Genomic DNA, 24,626 nt, shown 5'->3' with positions numbered 1-24,626 from the left:
AGAGGTAAAGTGTGTGGGACAGAGATATAGAGAAAATGAGAGAGAGAGACAGAGTGAGAGAAATTGAGAAATAGAGTACTGTCATTTTTGCAGTAGGACTCGATCAATACACCAGATCTGTCCCATTGTGACATCATCACCCGAGACATCGCCTGTCATTGTCATAGTAACCCATCTTGCTGTGACCTCTGACCCTGTAGATTTTTATTTATTTTTATTTATCTGTTATTTTACCAGGTAAATTGACTGAGAACACGTTCTCATTTGCAGCAACGACCTGGGGAATAGTTACAGGGGAGAGGAGGGGGATGAATGAGCCAATTGTAACCTGGGGATTATTAGGTGACCGTGATAGTTTGAGGGTGAGATTGGGAATTTATCCAGATAATTATGGGATGGAGCAAAGAAAAAGAGGGGTTCTCTTCCCCCCTCGGTCTCCCTCAATCTCTCTTTCTCTATCCCTCCTGTCACCCTGCTTGAGTACATTACACATCACCAAAGACTGTTTCACTCACACAACTTTTCTTTTCTCCCTCTACAATCTTAGAAAAAAGGGTTTCAAAAGGGTTCTTTGCCTATCCCCATAGGAGAACCCTTTTTGGTTCCACATGGAACTCTTTTTGGTTCCATGTAGAACCCTCTATAGAAAGGGGTCCTACATGGAACTCAAAGCGTTTTACTTGGAACCAAAAGAGTTCTTCAACGGCTTCTCCTATGGGGACAGCGGAAGAACCCTTTTAGGTCCTAGAGTGTTCTCACCCTTTCCTTCCTTCTTTTTCCCACCCACCTGTCCCTCCCTCCCTCCTTCCAGTGAGGGTGTGTATGTATAATTTATCCGCGTTAATGGGGTTCTGCTAGGGAGCAGGAGGGAGGGAGGAGGGGAGTTGGGTTTCACCCTCCTTACATTCGACACCCCTCCATGTGATGTTACATACCCTTTAATTACAGCTGCAACTGGAGCCCAGAGCTCAGGTAGCCACTGACCTCGAGAGGAGAGGAGGAGGGGAGAGGGGAGGAGGGGAGAAGAAGGGAGGAGGGGAGAGGAGGAGGGGAGAGGAGGAGGGGAGGGGAGAAGAAGGGAGGAGGGGGAGGAGGAGGGGAGAGGGGAAGAGGAGGAGGGGAGGGGAGAAGAATGGAGGAGGGGAGAGGAGGAGGGGAGAGGGGAAGAGGAGGAGGGGTGAAGTAGGTGGGAGCTTGTCAAAGTCAACTGTTTTTGAGGAGATTTGAAGCCTGTGTGTGATATCCTTTCATGTTTCATAATGGAACCAGATATAGTGAAACATATTACTGTGCAGTCTAACTTTCAGCGGAACACATACAAATAAATTCATGTTTGCTTTCCCCAATTTAAGGTCATACAGTTTTTCCCCTTTCAGTATCGATGAGATGGTGAGAGACCAGGAACAGACAACTAGAGACACAGAGAGAGAGAGAGAGAGAGAGAAGTGGTTCAGTGTGAGAGGATGAACTGAGACAATCTCTTTTCTCTCCATCTCCTTTTTCCTTTCTTTTCTCTTTTTTTCGAGGGTGGGTGATTAAATATTTAGAGTTGTGCGTTGGGGGCGATGGGGAGAGTGCGAGAATGATTGATGTGCTAGCGGGAATGCAGCAGTTAGCACTAAAAAGCAGGCGACTGTGTTACCCAACCCATCGATGGACCCACCATTAGTGTCTGCTAACAGACAGTGATCACAGGATTGTCCCTTTCCATATCCTTCAGGACACGACACATCTCCAAGCTAACTACATGTCAGGGGAGCCCTCTCCTCACCTACCTACCTATATATCTATCTATCTATCTGATAATACACAAAAGTGAAATAAACAATAAAAATTAACAGTAAACATTACACATACAGAAGTTTCAAAACAATAAAGACATTACAAATGTCATATTAGATATATATACATCAATATATACAGTGGTTCAAAAAAGTATTTAGTCAGCCACCAATTGTGCATGTTCTCCCACATAAAAAGATGAGAGAGGCCTGTAATTGTCATCATAGGTCCACTTCAACTATGACAGACAAAATGAGAAGAAAAACATCCAGAAAATCACATTGTAGGATTTTTAATTAATTAATTTGCAAATTATGGTGGAAAATAAGTATTTGGTCAATAACAAAAGTTTATCTCAATACTTTGTTATATACCCTTGGTTGGCAATGACAGAGGTCAAACGTTTTCTGTAAGTCTTCACAAGGTTTTCACACACTGTTGCTGGTATTTTGGCCCATTCCTCCATGCAGATCTCCCCTAGAGCAGTGATGTTTTGGGGATGTTGCTGGCCAACACGGACTTTCAACTCCTTCTAAAGATTTTCTATGGGGTTGAGATCTGGAGACTGGCTAGGCCACTCCAGGACCTTGAAATGCTTCTTACGAAGCCACTCCTTCGTTGCCCGGGCGGTGTGTTTGGGATCATTGTCATGCTGAAAGACCCAGCCACGTTTCATCTTCAATGCCCTTGCTGATGGAAGGAGGTTTTCACTCAAAATCTCACGATACATGGCCCCATTCATTCTTTCCTTTACATGGATCAGTCGTCCTGGTCCCTTTGCAGAAAAACAGCCCCAAAGCATGATGTTTCCACCACCATGCTTCACAGTAGGTATGGTGTTCTTTGGATGCAACTCAGCATTCTTTGTCCTCCAAACACGACGACTTGAGTTTTTTTTTCTTTCTCTCTAGCAAACTTCAGACGGGCCTGGACATGTACTGGCTTAACCTGTTGCGACTCTAGGGGCAGTATTTTAATTTTTGGGAAAAAAACCTTCCCGTTTTAAACGGGATATTTTGTCACGACAAGATGCTAGAATATGCATATAATTGACAGCTCTTAATCTCTCCTCTCTTCATCTTTCCTATCTTCATCTCTCCTCTCTATCTTTCCTCTCTCTCTCTCCTCTCTCTATATTTCCTCTCTTCTCGTCTCAATCTCTCCTCTTTTCTCAGCTTCTCAACTTTTCTCTCTCCACTCATCTCTATGTCTTCTCCTATCTTCCAATCTTTTACATTTTATCTGTCCTACCTCTTTTCACTTGCTCTCATTTTCCTTCTGTCATTTCTTGATAGTTTCCTCCATTATCATGGAGTCTGGTATCTAGAAGCTAGTTTCCCAAATCGTGTAGCTATATCAGTGGCTGTCTGAAGGCAAGGGGAGCAGGCAGGCAGGCCGGTGTTCCTGGTCGGTTGGCTCCATCCTACGCCGTGACAGAGAAGGCCGGTGGCCTGCGGCTGTGATTCAAACCACACTGGACACACAGGCACAGACACATGCACACAGGCACACACACACGCTGTGGTTAGAGGTTTCCAAACCCCTTTGAACCACACTGGCCTCTGGTGAGCCACAGCGTCCGCGGGGTGTAGAGTGACAACTGAACTGCCCTCAGAACACACACACACACACACACACACACACACACACACACACACACACACACACACACACACACACACACACACACACACACACACACACACACACACACACACACACACACACACACACACACACACACACACACACACACAAGCTCAGATAATGATACACACATCACTCTCAGACTAAATCGTCCCAAACTGCTTTGCTTTCCATTCCATCACTTTCCATCAGTCTAAAAGCTTTTATCCCTGCAGTATGAACAGCTGATTCTATCACACACGCTATTAACATACAGTACACACACACACACACACACACACACACACACACACACACACACACACACACACACACACACACACACACACACACACACACACACACACACACACACACACACACACACACACACACACACACACACACACACACACACACACACACACACACAAAATCAAGCAGTCACACACACATGATCATAGTGTGATTTCCATTCAAACACAGCGCATAGCCAACACACACACAGCACACGTGTGTACACACACACACACACAAACATTCAGGTCTTGCCCTTATTGTGTTTCTCAGTCTCTGGTTTCATCCTGACACATGGTAATAGATTCCGCTGTAGGGCTGCGGCGCTGCTAAGTGGGGGAGAACGCTCAAGTTTCACTGAAAACAAATCGCTCTTTTCTTTTTCTCTCCTCTCCTTCTCAGCCCTGACCTTCCCTACCTCCCCCTACTCATCTGTCCATCCTGTCTCTTCCCTTACACTCCTTTATAACCCCAAAGTTCCCCTCTCACCTCGTTCCCTCGGGTCCTCTCCTCTTCCTCTCAGTCATTCACTTCATCCCCTCGTTTTCCCTGAGTTTCACTATTTCTCCATTTTCCTGTTGGAATCATTCCTCTCATATCACTTTAGAATGTGTTAGATTCACCACTAATGCAGAAAGAGAGGCTGTACACAGATCTCTGTACCACCTAAAAGTGAAGCTTGACAAAGAAAGTGAGCAAAAACAATGGCATAAATGTTGTCAGCTATGCTCACCTTGAAACCAAATGTCCCCATTTGGGGGCTTAAAACAGAGTATGAATAAAGCTCTAGGCACTATCTCCAGAAGCTAACACAACCCTACACCCAGTTGCTCTCCAGGGCTGGAGATGGAGCCCCCTACAGTGGAAGCACCTGCTGTTGTGTGGAAGCGTCTGCTAAATGGCATATATTACTGTTGTCCTATGGAGGAGCAACACTGCCTCTCAGTGGCCACAGGGTGTAACAGCAGAGAGAGAGATCCCACTATAAAAGTCCCTTGATATGCTTTACCTTACAGCACGATATTTATATCAGGGGCGCAGCTTTAATTTTAGAAGTGGGGGTGGGGGCATATATATATATATTTAATCCAGTAGGATAAACACTCCAAACAGCCTACCCGACCGCTCGGAAGCACCCGCATGCATGATCCTCAAGCACACTGTTGCCTCGTTTGTATCTCATTCCAAATGAAAAACTGTGGGGGACAAAAATTACATTTCTGAATGTAGGGGGGACATGTCACCCCATCCCCAGTGAAAGTTGCGCCTCTGATTCATATGGTCATTGAAATATAATTAAACGGTAAGTGCATAATGGTTACAGAACAATTTGCCATTGAATATCATTAGCATTTAAAGAATCATTGGTCTTCTGGTGAAATAGGCTTCAGAGTGAGAGAGAGGTGGGGAAATGTTGAGCTAACGCATTATTCATGGTAGATTAGTCATTAGTAATTAGAACTGCCTCTGACGACCAACCAGAGACAGATTAGATTTGACATTTGATTCCTTTAGCAGAGGCTCTGACCCAGACTGACAAATACAGAGGCTGAGCCAGAGAGGGACAGAAAGCGACGAACACAGACAGACATAGGGAGAAAGAGAGAGAAAGAAAGACACACAGACAAAGAGAGACAGACAGTCTGGATTTTTAGGATCATCAGGAATGATGAATGGATAGGAAAGGAACACACTGTCCCTCATTCACCACACACACACACACACACACACACACACACACACACACACACACACACACACACACACACACACACACACACACACACACACACACACACACACACACACACACACACACACACACACACACACACACACACACACACACACACACACACACACACACACACACACAGTGCATTCGGAAAGTATTCAGACCCATTGACTTTTTACACATTTTGTTACGTTACAGTCTTATTCTAAAATGGATTAAATAAATGTTCTTCATCAATCGACATACAATATCAAAATCAAATCAAATCATATTTGTCACATGCGCTGAATACAACAGGTGTAGAACTTAGCCCTTAACCAACAATGCAGTTTTAAGAACATACCTTAAAAAAAAGTAAGACATAAGAATAACAAATCATTAAAGAACAGTAGTAAATAACAATAGCGGGGCTATATACAGGGGGTACCGGTACAGAGTCAATGTGGAGGCTATATACAGGGGGTACCGGTACAGAGTCAATGTGGAGGCTATATACAGGGGGTACCGGTACAGAGTCAATGTGGAGGCTATATACAGGGGGTACCGGTACAGAGTCAATGTGGAGGCTATATACAGGGGGTACCGGTACAGAGTCAATGTGGATGCTATACAGGGGGTACCGGTACAGAGTCAATGTGGAGGCTATATACAGGGGTACCGGTACAGAGTCAATGTGGAGGCTATATACAGGGGGTACCGGTACAGAGTCAATGTGGAGGCTATATCACAGGGGGTACCGGTACAGAGTCAATGTGGAGGCTATATACAGGGGTACCGGTACATAGTCAATGTGGAGGCTATATACAGGGGTACCGGTACAGAGTCAATGTGGAGGCTATATACAGGGGTACCGGTACAGAGTCAATGTGGAGGCTATATACAGGGGTACCGTTACAGAGTCAATGTGGAGGCTATATACAGGGGTACCGGTACAGAGTCAATGTGGAGGCTATATACAGGGGTACCGGTACAGAGTCAATGTGGAGGCTATATACAGGGGGTACCGGTACAGAGTCAATGTGGATGCTATATACAGGGGGTACCGGTACAGAGTCAATGTGGAGGCTATATACAGGGGTACCAGTACAGAGTCAATGTGGAGGCTATATACAGGGGGTACCGGTACAGAGTCAATGTGGAGACTATATACAGGGGGTACCGGTACAGAGTCAATGTGGAGGCTATATACAGGGGTACCGGTACAGAGTCAATGTGGAGGCTATATACAGGGGTACCGGTACAGAGTCAATGTGGAGGCTATATACAGGGGGTACCGGTACAGAGTCAATGTGGAGGCTATATACAGGGGGTACCGGTACATAGTCAATGTGGAGGCTATATACAGGGGGTACCGGTACAGAGTCAATGTGGAGGCTATATACAGGGGGTACCGGTACAGAGTCAATGTGGAGGCTATATACAGGGGGTACCGTTACAGAGTCAATGTGGAGGCTATATACAGGGGGTACCGGTACAGAGTCAATGTGGAGGCTATATACAGCGGGTACCGGTACAGAGTCAATGTGGAGGCTATATACAGGGGGTACCGGTACAGAGTCAATGTGGATGCTATATACAGGGGGTACCGGTACAGAGTCAATGTGGAGGCTATATACAGGGGGTACCGGTACAGAGTCAATGTGGAGGCTATATACAGGGGGTACCGGTACAGAGTCAATGTGTCCAGGTAATTGAGGTAATATGTACACATGTAGGTAGAGTTATTAAAGTGACTATGCATAGATAATAACAGAGAGCGGAAACAGCATAGAAGGGGGGGGGGGGGGCAATGAGTCTTATGGCTTGGGCGTAGAAGCTGTTTAGAAGCCTCTTGGACCTAGACTTGGCGCTCCGGTACCGCTTGCCGTGCAGTAGCAGAGAGAACAGTCTATGACTTGGGTGGCTGGAGTCTTTGACAATTTTATGGCCTTCCTCTGACACCTGGTATAGAGGTACTGGTTGGCAGGAAACTAGGCCCCGGTGATGTACTGGGCCGTACGCACTACCCTCTGTAGTGCCTTGTGGTCGGAGGCTGAGCAGTTGCAATACCAGCCTGTGATGCAACCCGTCAGGATGCTCTCGATGGTGCAGCTGTAAAACCTTTTGAGGATCTGAGGCCCCATGCCAAATATTTTCAGTCTCCTGAGGGGGAATAGATTTTGTTGTGCCCTCTTCACGACTGTCAATGCCCCATAATGACAAATGGCAAAAACTGTTTTCAATTTTTTTTTTAGATAAAAGCTCCGGTGGATCCTGTTTCCATTGATCATCCTTGGGATGTTTCTACAACTTGATTGGAGTCCACCTGTGGTAAATTAAATTAATTGGACATGATTTGGAAAGGCACACACCTGTCAGTAAAAGGCACATGACAGCCCGCTTGGAGTTTACCAAAAGGCACCTAAAGACTCTCAGACCATGAGAAACAAGATTCTCTGGTCTGATAAAAAAAAGGATTGAACTGTTTGGCCTGAATGCCAAGTGTCACTTCTGGAGGAAACCTGGCACCATCCCTACGGTGAAGCATGGTGGTGGCAGCATCATGCTGTGGGGATATGTTTCAGGGGCAGGGACTGGGAGACTAGTCAGGATCGAGGGAGAGATGAATGGAGCAAATACAGAGTAGATCCTTGGTGAAAACCTGCTCCAAAGTGCTCAGGACATCAGACTCGGGCGAAGGTTCACCTTCCAACAGGACAACGACCCTAAGCACACAGCCAAGACAATGCAGGAGTGGCTTCGGAACAAGTCTCTGATTGTCCTTGAGTGGCCCAGTCAGAGCCCGGACTTGAACCTGATCTAACATCTCTAGAGAGACCTGAAAATAGCTGTGCAGCGACGCTCCCCATCCAACCTGACAGAGCCTGAGAGGATCAACAGAGAAGAAGGGGAGAAACTCCCCAAATACAGGTGTGCCAAGCTTGTAGCGTCATACCCAAGAAGACTGGAGGCTGTAATCGCTGCTAAAGGTGAGTAAAGGGTCTGAATACTGCTAAAATGTAAATGCACAACTGGTTTTACTTTCTCATTATGGGGTATTGTGTGTCGATTGAGGAAAATAATCCATTTTAGAAGAAGGCTGTAACATAACAAAATGTGGAAAAGGTCAAGGGGTCTGAATACTTTCCGAATGCGCTGTAAACTCCTCAGCACACTCACCAGTATCATCTCGACAATATTCAGTATTTATGCTTTTTTTCTCGAATTCTATGTTTTTTACTAGATTACTTGTAGTTTTTCATGTTGTTTGTCTGTCATTTTTGTAATGACTTGGTGCTGCCTACCTTGGCCAGGACGCTCTTGAAAAAGAGATTTTAAATCTCAATGAGCCCTTCCTGGTTTAAAAAAAATGCCCATGTCTTTCAGCTGCTCCTCTCCTCTCTCCCTTTCTCCTCTCCTCTCTCCCTTTCTCCTCTCCTCTCTCCCTTTCTCCTCTCCTCTCTCCCTTTCTCCTCTCCTCTCTCCCTTTCTCTTCTCCTCTCTCCCTTTCTCCTCTCCTCTCTCCCTTTCTCCTCTCCTCTCTCCCTTTCTCCTCTCCTCTCTACCTTTCTCCTCTCCTCTTCTCTCTACCTTTCTCCTCTCCTCTCTCCCTTTCTCCTCTCCTCTCTACCTTTCCCCTCTCCTCTCTCCCTTTCTCCTCTCCTCTCCTCTCTGCCTTTCTCCTCTCCTCTCTCCCTTTCTCCTCTCTCAACTCCTCCTCTCCCTTTCTCCTCTCCTCTCTCCCTTTCTCCTCTCCTCTCCTCTCTACCTTTCTCCTCTCCTCTCTACCTTTCTCCTCTCCTCTCTACCTTTCTCCTCTCCTCTCTACCTTTCTCCTCTCCTCTCTCCCTTTCTCCTCTCCTCTCCTCTCTACCTTTCTCCTCTCCTCTCTACCTTTCTCCTCTCCTCTCTACCTTTCTCCGCTCCTCTCTACCTTTCTCCTCTCCTCTCTCCGTTTCTCCTCTCCTCTCCTCTCTGCCTTTCTCCTCTCCTCTCTCCCTTTCTCCTCTCTCAACTCCTCCTCTCCCTCCTCCTCTCCTCTCTCCCTTTCTCCTCTCCTCTCTCCCTTTCTCCTCTCCTCTCCTCTCTACCTTTCTCCTCTCCTCTCTCCCTTTCTCCTCTCCTCTCCTCTCCTCTCTACCTTTCTCCTCTCCCCTCTACCTTTCTCCTCTCCTCTCTCCCTTTCTCCTCTCCTCTCTCCCTTTCTCCTCTCCTCTCCTCTCTACCTTTCTCCTCTCCTCTCTACCTTTCTCCTCTCCTCTCCTCTCTACCTTTCTCCTCTCCTCTCTACCTTTCTCCTCTCCTCTCTCCCTTTCTCCTCTCCTCTCTCCGTTTCTCCTCTCCTCTCCTCTCTGCCTTTCTCCTCTCCTCTCTCCCTTTCTCCTCTCTCAACTCCTCCTCTCCCTCCTCCTCTCCTCTCTCCCTTTCTCCTCTCCTCTCTCCCTTTCTCCTCTCCTCTCCTCTCTCCCTTTCTCCTCTCCTCTCTCCCTTTCTTCTCTCCTCTCCTCTCTCCCTTTCTCCTCTCCTCTCTACCTTTGGGGTAGGGTAGAAGCCTCTTGGACCTCTCTCCTCTCTCCCTTTCTCCTCTCCTCTCTCCCTTTCTCCTCTCCTCTCTCCCTTTCTCCTCTCCTCTCTCCCTTTCTCCTCTCCTCTCTCCCTTTCTCCTCTCCTCTCTCCCTTTCTCCTCTCCTCTCTACCTTTCTCATCTCCTCTCTCCCTTTCTCCTCTCCTCTCTCCCTTTCTCCTCTCCTCTTCTCTCTACCTTTCTCCTCTCCTCTCTCCCTTTCTCCTCTCCTCTCTACCTTTCTCCTCTCCTCTCTCCCTTTCTCCTCTCCTCTCCTCTCTGCCTTTCTCCTCTCCTCTCTCCCTTTCTCCTCTCTCAACTCCTCCTCTCCCTCCTCCTCTCCTCTCTCCCTTTCTCCTCTCCTCTCTCCCTTTCTCCTCTCCTCTCTCCCTTTCTCCTCTCCTCTCCTCTCTACCTTTCTCCTCTCCTCTCTCCCTTTCTCCTCTCCTCTCCTCTCTACCTTTCTCCTCTCCTCTCTACCTTTCTCCTCTCCTCTCCTCTCTACCTTTCTCCTCTCCTCTCTCACTTTCTCCTCTCCTCTCCTCTCTGCCTTTCTCCTCTCCTCTCTCCCTTTCTCCTCTCTCAACTCCTCCTCTCCCTCCTCCTCTCCTCTCTCCCTTTCTCCTCTCCTCTCTCCCTTTCTCCTCTCCTCTCCTCTCTACCTTTCTCCTCTCCTCTCTCCCTTTCTCCTCTCCTCTCTCCCTTTCTCCTCTCCTCTCTCCCTTTCTCCTCTCCTCTCTCCCTTTCTCCTCTCCTCTCTCCCTTTCTCCTCTCCTCTCTCCCTTTCTCCTCTCCTCTCTCCCTTTCTCCTCTCCCTCTCTCCCTTTCTCCTCTCTCTCTACCTTTCTCATCTCCTCTCTCCCTTTCTCCTCCTCTCTCCCTTTCTCCTCTCCTCTTCTCTCTACCTTTCTCCTCTCCTCTCTCCCTTTCTCCTCTCCTCTCTACCTTTCTCCTCTCTCTCTCCCTTTCTCCTCTCCTCTCCTCTCTGCCTTTCTTCTCTCCTCTCTCCCTTTCTCCTCTCCTCTCTCCCTTTCTCCTCTCCTCTCTCCCTTTCTCCTCTCCTCTCCTCTCTACCTTTCTCCTCTCTCTCTCCCTTTCTCCTCTCCTCTCCTCTCTGCCTTTCTCCTCTCCTCTCTCCCTTTCTCCTCTCCTCTCTCCCTTTCTCCTCTCCTCTCTCCCTTTCTCCTCTCCTCTCCTCTCTACCTTTCTCCTCTCCTCTCTCCCTTTCTCCTCTCCTCTCCTCTCTACCTTTCTCCTCTCCTCTCTACCTTTCTCCTCTCCTCTCAACCTTCTCCTCTCCTCTCTACCTTTCTCCTCTCCTCTCTCACTTTCTCCTCTCCTCTCCTCTCTGCCTTTCTCCTCTCCTCTCTCCCTTTCTCTCCTCTCTCAACTCCTCCTCTCCCTCCTCCTCTCTCTCTCCCTTTCTCCCTCTCTCTCTCTCCCTTTCTCCTCTCCTCTCCTCTCTACCTTTCTCCTCTCCTCTCTCCCTTTCTCCTCTCCTCTCCTTCCTCTCCTCTCCTCTCTCCCTTTCTCCTCTCCTCTCTCCCTTTCTCCTCTCCTCTCTACCTTTCTCCTCTCCTCTCTCCCTTTCTCCTCTCCTCTCTACCTTTCTCCTCTCTCTCTCTCCCTTTCTCCTCTCCTCTCTCCCTTTCTCCTCTCCTCTTCTCTCTACCTTTCTCCTCTCCTCTCTCCCTTTCTCCTCTCCTCTCTACCTTTCTCCTCTCCTCTCTCCCTTTCTCCTCTCCTCTCCTCTCTGCCTTTCTCTCTCCTCTCTCCCTTTCTCCTCTCTCAACTCCTCCTCTCCCTCCTCCTCTCCTCTCTCCCTTTCTCCTCTCCTCTCTCCCTTTCTCATCTCCTCTCTCCCTTTCTCCTCTCCTCTCCTCTCTACCTTTCTCCTCTCCTCTCTGCCTTTCTCCTCTCCTCTCTCCCTTTCTCCTCTCTCAACTCCTCCTCTCCCTCCTCCTCTCCTCTCTCCCTTTCTCCTCTCCTCTTCTCTCTACCTTTCTCCTCTCCTCTCTCCCTTTCTCCTCTCCTCTCTCCCTTTCTCCTCTCCTCTCTCCCTTTCTCCTCTCCTCTCTACCTTTCTCATCTCTCTCTCCCTCTCTCTCTCCTCTCCCTTTCTCTCTCTCTCTACCTTTCTCCTCTCCTCTTCTCTCTACCTTTCTCCTCTTCTCTCTACCTTTCTCCTCTCCTCTCTCCCTTTCTCCTCTTCTCTACCTTTCTCCTCTCCTCTCTCCCTTTCTCCTCCTCTCAACTCCTCCTCTCCTCTCCTCTCTCCCTCTCTCCCTTTCTCCCTCCTCTCCCTTTCTCATCTCCTCTCTCCCTTTCTCCTCCCTCTCCTCTCTACCTTTCTCCTCTCCTCTCTCCCTTTCTCCTCTCCTCTCCTCTCCTCTCCTCTCTACCTTTCTCCTCTCCTTTCTACCCTCTCCTCTCTCCCTTTCTCCCTCTCCCTTTCTCCTCTCCTCTCTCCCCTCCTCTCCTCTCCTCTCTCCCTCTCTCCCCTCTCCCTCTCCTCTCCTCTCCTCTTCTCCTCTCCTCTCTCCTCCCTTCTCCCTTTCTCCTCTCTCTCTCCTTTCCTTTCTCCTCTCCTCTCTCCCTTTCTCTCTCCTCTCTCCCTTTCTCCTCTCCTCTCTACCTTTCTCCTCTCCTCTCTCCCTTTCTCCTCTCCTCTCTCCCTTTCTCCTCTCCTCTCTCCCTTTCTCCTCTCCTCTCTCCCTTTCTCCTCTCCTCTCTCCCTTTCTCCTCTCCTCTCTCCCTTTCTCTCTCTCTTTCTCTCTCCCTTTTCCTCTCCTCTCTCCCTTTCTCCTCTCCTCTCTCCTTTCTCCTCTCCTCTCTACCTTTCTCCTCTCCTCTTCTCTCTACCTTTCTCCTCTCCTCTCTCCCTTTCTCCTCTCCTCTCTACCTTTCTCCTCTCCTCTCTCTCTCTCCTCTCCTCTCTCTCTCTCCCTTTCTCCTCTCTCTCTCTCTCCTCTCTCTCTCCTCTCCTCTGCCTTTCTCCTCTCCTCTCTCCCTTTCTCCTCTCTCTCTCTCCTCTCCTCTCCTCCTCTCCTCTCTCCCTTTCTCCTCTCCTCTCTCCCTTTCTCCTCTCCTCTCTCCTCCTTTCTCCTCTCCTCTCCTCTCTACCTTTCTCCTCTCCTCTCTGCCTTTCTCCTCTCCTCTCTCCCTTTCTCTCTCTCAACTCTCTCCTCTCCCTCCTCCTCTCCTCTCTCCTTTCTCCTCTCCTCTCTCCCTTTCTCATCTCCCTCTCCCTTTCTCTCCTCTCCTCTCTCCCTTTCTCCTCTCCTCTCTCCCTTTCTCCTCTCCTCTCCTCTCTACCTTTCTCCCTCTCTCTCTCCTTTCTCTCCCTTTCTCCCTCCTCCTCTCCTCTCCCTTTCTCCTCTCCTCTCTCCCTTTCTCCTCTCCTCTCCTCTCTCCCTTTCTCCTCTCCTCTCTCCCTTTCTCCTCTCCTCTCTCTACCTTTCTCCTCTCCTCTCCTCTCTACCTTTCTCCTCTCCTCTCTACCTTTCTCATCTCCTCTCTCCCTTTCTCCTCTCCTCTCTCCCTTTCTCCTCTCCTCTCTACCTTTCTCCTCTCCTCTTCTCTCTACCTTTCTCCTCTCCTCTCTCCCTTTCTCCTCTCCTCTCTACCTTTCTCCTCTCCTCTCTACCTTTCTCCTCTCCTCTTCTCTACCTTTCTCCTCTCCTCTTCTCCCTTTCTCTCTCCTCTCTACCTTTCTCCTCTCCTCTCTACCTTTCTCCTCTCCTCTCTCCCTTTCTCTCCTCTCCTCTCTCCCTTTCTCTCTCCTCTCCTCTCTCCCTTTTCTCCTCTCCTCTCTCCCTTTCTCCTCTCCTCTCTCCCTTTCTCCTCTCCTCTCTCCCTTTCTCCTCTCTCTCTCTACCTTTCTCATCTCTTCTCTCCTTTCTCCTCTCCTCTCTCCCTTTCTCCTCTCCTCTCTACCTTTCTCCTCACCTCTTCTCTCTACCTTTCTCCTCTCCTCTCCCTTTCTCCTCTCCTCTCTACCTTTCTCCTCTCCTCTCTCCCTTTCTCCTCTCCTCTCCTCTCTCCCTTTCTCCTCTCTCAACTCCTCCTCTCCCTCCTCCTCTCCTCTCTCCCTTTCTCCTCTCCTCTCTCCCTTTCTCATCTCCTCTCTCCCTTTCTCCTCTCCTCTCCTCTCTACCTTTCTCCTCTCCTCTCTCCCTTTCTCCTCTCCTCTCCTCTCCTCTCTACCTTTCTCCTCTCCTCTCTCCCTCCTCCTCTCCACTCTCCCTTTCTCCTCTCCTCTCTCCCTTTCTCCTCTCCTCTCTCCCTTTCTCCTCTCCTCTCTCCCTTTCTCCTCTCCTCTCCTCCCTCCCTTTCTCCTCTCCTCTCCTCTCTACCTTTCTCCTCTCCTCTCTCCCTTTCTCCTCTCCTCTCTCCCTTTCTCCTCTCCTCTCTCCCTTTCTCCTCTCCTCTCTCCCTTTCTCCTCTCCTCTCTGCCTTTCTCCTCTTCTCTCTCCCTTTCTCCTCTCTCAACTCCTCCTCTCCCGCCTCCTCCTCTCTCTCTCCCTTTCTCCTCTCCTCTCTCCCTTTCTCATCTCCTCTCTCCCTTTCTCCTCTCCTCTCCTCTCTACCTTTCTCCTCTCCTCTCTCCTTTCTCCTCTCCTCTCCTCTCCTCTCTCCCTTTCTCCTCTCCTCTCTACCTTTCTCCTCTCCTCTCTCCCTTTCTCCTCTCCTCCTTTCTCCTCTCTCTCTCTCCTTTCTCTCTCCTTTCTCCTTTCTCTCTCTCTCCCTTTCTCCTCTCCTCTCTACCTTTCTCCTCACCTCTTCTCTCTACCTTTCTCCTCTCCTCTCTCCCTTTCTCCTCTCCTCTCTCCCTTTCTCCTCTCCTCTCCTCTCTCCCTTTACCCTCTCTCAACTCCTCCTCTCCCTCCTCCTCTCCTCTCTCCCTTTCTCCTCTCCTCTCTCCCTTTCTCCTCTCCTCTCTCCCTTTCTCCTCTCCTCTCTACCTTTCTCCTCTCCTCTCTACCTTTCTCCTCTCCTCTCTCCCTTTCTCCTCTCCTCTCCTCTCTCCCTTTCTCCTCTCCTCTCCTCTCTACCTTTCTCCTCTCCTCTCTCCCTTTCTCCTCTCCTCTCTCCCTTTCTCCTCTCCTCTCTCCCTTTCTCCTCTCCTCTCTCCCTTTCTCCTCTCCTCTCTACCTTTCTCATCTCCTCTCTCCCTTTCTCCTCTCCTCTCTACCTTTCTCCTCTCTCAACTCCTCCTCTCCCTCCTCCTCTCCTCTCTCCCTTTCTCCTCTCCTCTCTCCCTTTCTCCTCTCCTCTCCTCTCTCCCTTTCTCCTCTCCTCTCTCCCTTTCTCCTCTCCTCTCCTCTCTACCTTTCTCCTCTCCTCTCTACCTTTCTCCTCTCCTCTCTCCCTTTCTCCTCTCCTCTCTCCCTTTCTCCTCTCCTCTCTCCCTTTCTCCTCTCCTCTCTCCCTTTCTCCTCTCCTCTCCTCTCTACCTTTCTCCTCTCCTCTCTACCTTTCTCCTCTCCTCTCTGCCTTTCTCCTCTCCTCTCTCCCTTTCTCCTCTCTCAACTCCTCCTCTCCCTCCTCCTCTCCTCTCTCCCTTTCTCCTCTCCTCTCTCCCTTTCTCCTCTCCTCTCCTCTCCTCTCTCCCTTTCTCATCTCATCTTTCCCTTTCTTCTCTCTTCTCTCAACTCCTCCTCTCCCTCCTCCTCTCCTCTCTCCCTTTCTCCTCTCTTCTCTCAACTCCTCCTCTCCTCTCCTCTCCCCTCTACCTTTCTCCTCTCCTCTCTCCCTTTCTCCTCTCCTCTCTCCCTTTCTCCTCTCCTCTCTCCCTTTCTCCTCTCCTCTCTCCCTTTCTCCTCTCCTCTCTGCCTTTCTCCTCTCCTCTCTCCCTTTCTCCTCTCTCAACTCCTCCTCTCCCTCCTCCTCTCCTCTCTCCCTTTCTCCTCTCCTCTCTCCCTTTCTCATCTCCTCTCTCCCTTTCTCCTCTCCTCTCCTCTCTACCTTTCTCCTCTCCTCTCTCCCTTTCTCCTCTCCTCTCCTCTCCTCTCTCCCTTTCTCCTCTCCTCTCTACCTTTCTCCTCTCCTCTCTCCCTTTCTCCTCTCCTCTCTACCTTTCTCCTCTCCTCTCTACCTTTCTCCTCTCCTCTCTACCTTTCTCCTCTCCTCTCCTCTCCTCTCTACCTTTCTCCTCTCCTCTCTACCTTTCTCCTCTCTCTCTCCCTTTCTCCTCTCCTCTCCTCTCTGCCTTTCTCCTCTCCTCTCTCCTTTCTCCTCTCTCAACTCCTCCTCTCCCTCCTCCTCTCTCTCTCCCTTTCTCCTCTCCTCTCTCCCTTTCTCCTCTCCTCTCCTCTCCTCTCTCCCTTTCTCCTCTCCTCTCTCCCTTTCTCCTCTCCTCTCCTCTCTACCTTTCTCCTCTCCTCTCTACCTTTCTCCTCTTCTCTCTCCCTTTCTCCTCTCCTCTCTCCCTTTCTCCTCTCCTCTCTCCCTTTCTCCTCTCTACCTTTCTCCTCTCCTCTCCTCTCTACCTTTCTCCTCTCCTCTCTACCTTTCTCCTCTCCTCTCTCCCTTTCTCCTCTCCTCTCTGCCTTTCTCCTCTCCTCTCTCCCTTTCTCCTCTCTCAACTCCTCCTCTCCCTCCTCCTCTCCTCTCTCCCTTTCTCCTCTCCTCTCTCCCTTTCTCCTCTCCTCTCCTCTCCTCTCTCCCTTTCTCATCTCATCTCTCCCTTTCTTCTCTCTTCTCTCAACTCCTCCTCTCCCTCCTCCTCTCCTCTCTCCCTTTCTCCTCTCTTCTCTCAACTCCTCCTCTCCCCTCTCCTCTCCCCTCTCCCTTTCTCCTCTCCTCTCCTCTCCTCTCCTCTCCCCTCTCCCTTTCTCCTCTCCTCTCCTCTCTCCCTTTCTCCTCTCTTCCTTTCTCCTCTCCTCTCCTCCCTCCCTTTCTCCTCTCTCTCTCCCTTTCTCCTCTCCTCTCTCCCTTTCTCCTCTCCTCTCTCCCTTTCTCCTCTCCTCTCTCCCTTTCTCATCTCATCTCTCCCTTTCTCCTCTCTTCTCTCAACTCCTCCTCTCCTCTCTCCCTTTCTCCTCTCTTCTCTCAACTCCTCCTCTCCCTCCTCCTCTCCTCTCCTCTCTCCCCTTCTCCTCTCCTCTCTCCCTTTCTCCTCTCTTCTCTCAACTCCTCCTCTCCCTCCTCCTCTCCTCTCTTCTCTCAACTCCTCCTCTCCCTCCTCCTCTCCTCTCCTCTCTCCCCTTCTCCTCTCCTCTCTCCCTTTCTCCTCTCTTCTCTCAACTCCTCCTCTCCCTCCTCCTCTCCTCTCCTCACCCGTCATTTCAAAACGTCTTTCTGACATCACAGCGAAGGTTAATCAGTGTGACCCTCATCTTCCCGTGTGATTAAGCTTAGTGACAGGCAGAAAAACCTCTCTTTTATAGACTGAACATGACTCTCTTTGACTGCATCTCACTTTGACGTGTGTCACACAACACTGTCTGTCTGCATCTGATGATTGTGTGTGGGTGTGTTTGGTGATGCTGTGTGTGAGTGACTGTTGCTATATGTATTTATTTGTGCGTGCGGGTCAGTCTGTTGGCCGGATTCAAGCTAACCTCTGCTTTTGCAAAGAAGTAGTGTGTGTGTGCCGTTATCAATTCATGTCTATTATTATCAGAGTGTGTGTGTTTTTGTGTCTGCAACGTTTTCATTGTGTGTGTGTGTGTGCGTGGTCTGGGCCAACTTTGTGTTGGAGACAGGCTTTTGGCCCTCCTGCGTCAGAGAGTCTTTCTCTGTGGGCCCCTGAGCAAACACATTAAGAAGAATCTTATCACTGCTTATACAGCGACGAGCTGACACACACACACACACACACACACACATACTCAAAAACACACACAATGGCGAGCCTGACGCCAAACACGCCAAATGTCATCACTCCGCTAAGAAGGTGCGGGCGGATTACAAGAAATTAGCAGCCCCCTAATTGGGCAACGGCGAGGTGTTGGTTTGGCCCGTCTTAAAGGAACCATTGGGTTTATAAAGAGAGGATGGGACAGGTCTACGTTAGAAGTGACAAGAGCGACATTTGCACACGCACCTCTGCACACACACACTCTCTCGACAAGCCTTCTTCACAGAGGCGCATCGGTGCTGAACGACAAGTGTGTTTACGACAAACAAGTTAGTGACTTCAGAGACAGAAATTAAGAAACAGACTTTGGACAAGAAGACTAACAGACACCCAAATGATTGGCTGAACACTGACCCCCAGGAGACATACATGTTCTCTCAACGTGCAGCTAAAGAAGACGACAGAGCTAACTCAGCTCTTTGAGACTAAAACGAGACCTTGTTGGTACCCGAAGACCTGAGCTATAGAACCAGACCGGTACTTGTGGTTGAAGCCCAGAAGCTGTGGTCAGAATTGGTTCAGAAACGGTCAGAAGTTCCGGTAAGAAGGTGCAGTCATGCAGAAAGTATCTGTGGTCCTGTTGGTGGGAGTCCTGATGGTGCTGGTGACTCTGTGGGCTGGAGTGGACACAGCCGCCACCCTGCTGACTGACAGAGGTAAGGAGAGAGGGATGGAGGGATGGGATGGAGACTTAAGGGATTGAGGGAGGATAGAAGAAGGGTGAGAGTCGAGGTATAAAGGGAACATGGAGGGAAATTATAATGGACAGAAAGAATGGAAGGGAATGGAGAGAGTAGGAAGGAAGGCTGAGATTGAGTGGCTGAAGGGAGAGTGAAGGGATGGGATGGAGAAGGTGAAGGAAGAGAAGGATGGAGAGATCACGGTTAAGGATGAAGATGGCTGAATTAAAGTATTCAGGGAGGCTCACACTCCTCTCTTCCTAGAATACTTTCCTCGCCCACACAATGCTGAATTATCCTTTGTACACACACACACAAACAAATGCAAGCAAGCATACACACACACACACTCAAAGCCGCTCGTGTCCACTCTCCACTTCGACACTCGCTGACATTGGTAGTGGGGGATTCCATGGCGTTGCTATGGGACCGCTGCAACGTTCAGAGGGTCTTTAAGGTGGCCACGTAACAATACGGCTCAGTTGACACAGTGACCCTCTGAAGACCGTGGACAGACAGAAAGCTGAGAAAGGCTGGGAACTTTGTCTACATCACACAACAGACTGTCTAGAGCTGAGACTTGGTCTGTCTCTGAGCTGCTGGGGTTTGGTGGAATCAATCAATCACATTTTATTTGTTAGGACACTTTCTACAAATAGCAACCCTGTCCGGAACCACCATGGAGCCCACAGAGGAGAAAGGTCAATGTGTCATCATCCAGAATCATTATGGGAGGCATTATAGAACGAGGATGGCATTCTGCCAGGTGTTGAATATGACTCTGAGACCACAGCATGTTCATGTGTGTCTGTAATGTTGTCTTTCAGGAGACATAAAGCTAACAGGTCCAGCTACAGGCGACTCAAATGTGCAAGAGAGAACGGAACCGTCAACGGTCACCGCTTCTAGACCACTGAAGACCACACTGATGACCACCATCTCTGTTGGTCGAGTAAAGACCTCCACACCCACCAGCAGTCGGGATAGACGATTGAAGATGGATCCGGTGACGAGCAGTCCAGATAGACGAGCCCAGATCCTGAAGATGCTGTCAGCGCTGGAGGAACTCAGCAGGGTGATCAACAGCACTCTGAGCACACGGATGACCATGATGCCCAGAGGGTCAGCAAACGGCAGAAATTCAGGAAAGAAGAAGAAAGCGGTAAATCAATGCTGTTTGTGTTTTATGATATTCCTACCTGCCTTGGGATAGAATAGTTACTTTCACACCAGGATGTGTTTTAGAATGTAATACATCTATGGAGTGATAGGGGCAATAGTGCAACTTTTCTCAATTTTACGGCCAAATCAACTCAATATTTTGTTTAATGTTACTTTAAATGTGATTTGGCCATATATATATATTTTTACATTGCACTTTTGCCCTGTCACCTCCATTAATTGCTAGCTAGCGATTGGCTAAAGCTACCTGATGTTTGTAGTGGCTGTTTAAAGATAACGTAACCATGGAATACAGTTTGTCTTTGCCCGTAGACTACTTTCAGGGTGTGGAACCATCTTACATTAAGTTGTGAACCTAATCTTCTCCTTTATAAAATGTTAAATACTGTACCTGTGATACATCATTTGAAAGGATCCTCCTGCCTGCTTGGAACTAAAGTGTGACTTCTTCTATTCCTGTACTGAAGGTAGCTGAGGCGGATAGAGTGAAAACCACCACAGTGCCTCCTGTGGATGTTGGAGGTAGCGTCACTGCATGGCCCAGCACTGACGGCATAGACAGTCTGAGTGGCCGAAACTTCAAGAAGTCCCTCCCACAGCAACCCAAGAAGCCCAGCAACAAGAGAGGTGACAGCAACGGGTCAAAAGTCAATTAGGAAGTCCTTGTCACTGGTTGCATGTTTTGTCATGTTTACTAATATTTGAAGATACTGCTCAACTTCCTAATCTCCTTCTCTTTCTCTCCAACAGTGTGTTTCTGGAAGTACTGCTCCCAAAACTGATCCTCCACAGACCCTGACAAACACCCCTATAAACATCCATGGTACCCTCCAAACCAACATTCCCCCCACCCTGCACCCGGGCACTAGGCAACCAATGCGGCAAGGCATCGGATGCCTGGCGCCACCACTGACCTTTTCATTGGCTCATGAATAACAGTACTGACCAATCAGGTTGCCCCATCATTGACGTGTGTACTTGTGCCTATGTGCACGAAAGTCTGTTAACCGTTTATAGAAGAGAAAACACTGTGTGTGATCTGTAATAAAGATGACCTGAGCATTATAAAACTATAGGACAATAAAGAGGTTTATTTTTCGACAGATCCCTCTCTCCCTCTCTCTCGCTCTCTCAGTTGTTCATTATGGAATGACCAATAAGTCCCAAATAACCAAAATGACTGAAACTGTGTGCAGTTGGCTGCTAAAGATGATATTGAGGACAGATGTATTGCTGTCGTTTGAGGGGCTCACAAGATCATTTGAAAGGGTTCGAGGCATCATCGCAAAGCTGAGAGACTATTGTCTTAAAGGTTATGTACACATTGGTTGTATAATGTAATGTTACTGGACTGCTTACATTGGTGGTAGAGATTTACATAAGAGCTTTACACACTTCTTGCAAAACGCTAGAATTCCTGGAGAGGATGTCCCATGGTAACCCATGGTGGCACTGTAAACTACATTTGTTGATATTAGGGCTTTTAAGTTTTGGGTTCCACAGAAGAGTCAGTTGTACCATTGCCTTGGTGACTGTGGGTGACTGGGTTGAGGTTTAAAGGGAAAGTTCACCCCATATTCAAAAGTCTGTCAGAAGTTGTCATACATCAAAAGATACACAAAGCAAGGTAACAAAAATATCAAAGACAAATCACTGTTCTGAAATCAGTTTAATAAAGTCTCCTCTGGTGAGGATTATAAGGCGAGTACACAGGGTTGTGTCAGTATTTGTTTGGTGCATAGAGAGATACAGGACACACTTCCGCCACAATCAAAATGGCTTCCGATTCCACCTGCATGTTCAGGAAGGCCCAAACAGGTGAGCTTCTCAACAGAAAGCCCCACCCACAATCCTGTTATGGTCAATAGAATTCGATATAAATGGTATTAAAGCAGATTTGCTTTTACAAAACGTACAAATAGAAAAGTCAGACCTTGACATCAAAAAAGCTTTTTACTATTGATTATTATTCACCCATAGATAGCCAAAATAAGACGGGGGAGAAACTAAAGAAAAGTGAATTTATAAAGTATATGTATGTTAATTTATATATATAGGTTAATACTGTGGTCAAGGCCAAAGTGTTGCATATTCATATAAGTATGGCGTGTCTACCTGTGCTCTGCTATTCCTCTAAGACACAGAGGTTATAACACTCTAATGAATGCTTATGGCTGCTTTAGGACAGTTTTACAATGTTGCAGATAGTAGATAGTACTATACGCTGTTAGAGTTCGTACTCTGGGTTTCTAACAGTGTCTGTGTCTTCAATGACACCATACAGCTGTATTATAGTGCACTGCAGAGGGCTTTGGCCAAAAGGACTGGATGTGAAATGGATGCAGACCTCTCTGTCTAGTGGTCTTACAATCACAGCAGTCATGACACTACATATGAGTGCCGTCCAACCCAACCGGTGAGTGTACAAAGACACACACACACAAACAATTTGGGATTGGGCCTTCTCAGTTTCTCCCTCCTCCCTCTCTCGCTATTTGATTCGTTTGGCCACATCTATGTAGGCAAATTCAATTTCGCACTCAACAGGACAGGTGTTAGTAAACTCTTCCCTCTTGTAGGCGTGGTTCAGATAGCGCCACACCCCCGCCATCTCCACCGGGATCTCAAAGCCCCGGTACTTCCTGGCCACCACCTGAGACAGGACCGAGACACAGGTGATGTCATGAAACAGACCAGGAAGAAGCCTAAACATGGGAATCACTTTGAGAGAAACAAATCACAACTCATATGAATCAGTGATAGAGGTCAGTGTTGATGTGAGAATTTAGAGGATATAAGTCACTAAAGTAGTTCCTTTATAATGTGTAGTCTGGGCGGCAAGGTGGGTATTATTGGTAGCAGTACCTTTATAATGTGTAGTCTGGGCAGCAGGATCTTTATAATGTGTAGTCTGGGCAGCAGTACCTTTATAATGTGTAGTCTGGGCAGCAGTACCTTTATAATGTGTAGTCTGGGAAGCAGTACATTTATAATGTGTAGTCTGGGAAGCAGTACATTTATAATGTGTAGTCTGGGAAGCAGTACATTTATAATGTGTAGTCTGGGAAGCAGTTCATTTATAATGTGTAGTCTGGGCAGCAGTACATTTATAATGTGTAGTCTGGGAAGCAGTACATTTATAATGTGTAGTCTGGGAAGCAGTACATTTATAATGTGTAGTCTGGGCAGCAGTACCTTTATAATGTGTAGTCTGGGCAGCAGTACCTTTATAATGTGTACAGTACCTTTATAATGTGTAGTCTGGGCAGCAGTACCTTTATAATGTGTAGTCTGGGCAGCAGTACCTTTATAATGTGTAGTCTGGGCAGCAGTACCTTTATAATGTGTAGTCTGGGCAGCAGTACCTTTATAATGTGTAGTCTGGGCAGCAGTACCTTTATAATGTGTAGTCTGGGCAGCAGTACCTTTATAATGTGTAGTCTGGGCAGCAGTACCTTTATAATGTGTAGTCTGGGCAGCAGTACCTTTATAATGTGTAGTCTAGGCAGCAGTACCTTTATAATGTGTAGTCTAGGCAGCAGTACCTTTATAATGTGTAGTCTAGGCAGCAGTACCTTTATAATGTGTAGTCTAGGCAGCAGTACCTTTATAATGTGTAGTCTGGGCAGCAGTACCTTTATAATGTGTAGTCTGGGCAGCAGTACCTTTATAATGTGTAGTCTGGGCAGCAGTACCTTTATAATGTGTAGTTTGGGCAGCAGGTTGCAGTCTGCCAGTGTGAGGTCAGGTCCATCCAGGAAGCAGCGTGTGGACTCCTGAGGGTCTTCTGTGCTGTTGGCATCGATCTCCTCCGGCAGGGGGGTCCTCAGGAATTCATCCAGGCGCCTCAGAGACTTCAACAGGGCCTTCTCCAGGCCTACGCCCCCCCACACACACACACACACAGGATATACAGTGAGTGAACACAGACAGACATTGTAATCACAGTCAGAGACACACAGGCTACAGTGTAAACACGCATGCACACACAAACACACACACAAACACAAGCCTTACCGTCATTGGTATCTTTGCGGGGGTTCTTGATGTAGGCAGAGAACTTGGAGAACACATCTATACCTGCGGTGTTTGACTCTGGGTGTTTAGTCGCCAACTTGGGGTACCTGAGAAAGATATATCAGACATCAGGATTGGTCAGTTGAATCCAGGAAGTGGTTGTTTGATTGACAGGCAATAGACAAGAAGTGGTGAGTGAGTACCGTGGTGGCGTGAGTTTTTCCTCAAGGAACTCTTCTATCTTGTTGACGTCGACCTTCACCTCCCCGTTAAATGTGACGAATGGAGGGTTGGTCCCCGGGGCCAGGTCCTGCAGGTCCGCCGGTTTCCTGTGTAACACATTATTACAAGGTTCTTACAGGGCCCCTGTGTCAGGGAACCCACATAAACATCATCCAGCATTGATGGCTGAATGTCTTTAGAAAGTATTTCAAACCCTGTTGATCTTGATATAGAACACAATTGATTGATTGATAGACGTATCGGCCGATGGGATGATCCATACCTTTTGAGGTCGACTGTGGTGACGTTGAAAATAACTCCCTTCAGCCACAGGATCATGAAGAGGCGCTGGGAGAATGGACAGTTCCCGATGCTCTCACCATCACTGCCAGCCTAAATAGGAGACACACAAAAGGTTCAGTCCAACTCATACACACACAGTTCAAATACATACAGTACATACAACAGGCCCCAATCACAAATGCCCTGGTCATTATTCCCTGTCTGGTAAAATACACTACCACAACACGTTGAATCAGCCCTGACAATCTTTTGCCACTAGAGGTCCTCAACAAACCTGAGAGATCATCAACAACACTAGCACCACCAGCAGCACCAGCACCAGCAACAACAACAGCACCACCACCATCAGCACCACCAGCAGCAGCAACAACAACA

At 48.3% G+C, this 24,626-nt stretch overlaps 2 protein-coding genes across 3 annotated transcripts in view; one reads left to right on the top strand and one right to left on the bottom strand.

Moving 5' to 3' along the window:
* Window positions 1-19,257: 19,257 nt before the first annotated feature.
* On the top strand, window positions 19,258-20,812 carry urp2 (urotensin II-related peptide). The gene is made up of 3 exons (XM_046318731.1): window positions 19,258-19,689; window positions 20,177-20,336; window positions 20,460-20,812. The coding sequence occupies exons 1-3, from the start codon at window positions 19,456-19,458 to the stop codon at window positions 20,489-20,491; spliced, it is 426 nt and encodes a 141-aa protein (XP_046174687.1). The 5' UTR covers window positions 19,258-19,455; the 3' UTR covers window positions 20,492-20,812.
* A 551-nt stretch (window positions 20,813-21,363) lies between these two features.
* Window positions 21,364-24,626, bottom strand: part of LOC124008711 (chloride intracellular channel protein 4-like) — a 12,749-nt gene continuing 9,486 nt past the window's right edge. For both annotated transcript variants that reach the window (XM_046320218.1, XM_046320220.1), the window contains exons 2-6: window positions 24,232-24,341; window positions 23,930-24,055; window positions 23,727-23,833; window positions 23,405-23,586; window positions 21,364-22,362 (exon numbers count right to left, since the gene is read on the bottom strand). In XM_046320218.1, the coding sequence (XP_046176174.1) occupies window positions 22,201-22,362; window positions 23,405-23,586; window positions 23,727-23,833; window positions 23,930-24,055; window positions 24,232-24,341 (687 nt within the window). In that variant the 3' untranslated portion in view covers window positions 21,364-22,200. The remainder of the gene's footprint in view (window positions 22,363-23,404; window positions 23,587-23,726; window positions 23,834-23,929; window positions 24,056-24,231; window positions 24,342-24,626) is intronic.

This window comes from Oncorhynchus gorbuscha, linkage group LG21, assembly GCF_021184085.1.
Source record: "Oncorhynchus gorbuscha isolate QuinsamMale2020 ecotype Even-year linkage group LG21, OgorEven_v1.0, whole genome shotgun sequence".
In the NCBI taxonomy this organism is placed as follows: domain Eukaryota; kingdom Metazoa; phylum Chordata; class Actinopteri; order Salmoniformes; family Salmonidae; genus Oncorhynchus; species Oncorhynchus gorbuscha.
The sequence above is the reverse complement of the archived record's forward strand: the minus strand, read 5'-3'. Positions and strand labels throughout refer to the sequence as shown.

Excerpts from the sequence above, each read along its gene's own strand:
- urp2 (XM_046318731.1), top strand. The coding sequence starts at position 19,456 with ATGACCACCATCTCTGTTGGTCGAGTAAAGACCTCCACACCCACCAGC. Across the intron at positions 19,690-20,176 it reads CAGGAAAGAAGAAGAAAGCG|GTAGCTGAGGCGGATAGAGT; the intron begins GTAAATCAATGC and ends CCTGTACTGAAG. Across the intron at positions 20,337-20,459 it reads GAAGCCCAGCAACAAGAGAG|TGTGTTTCTGGAAGTACTGC; the intron begins GTGACAGCAACG and ends TCTCTCCAACAG.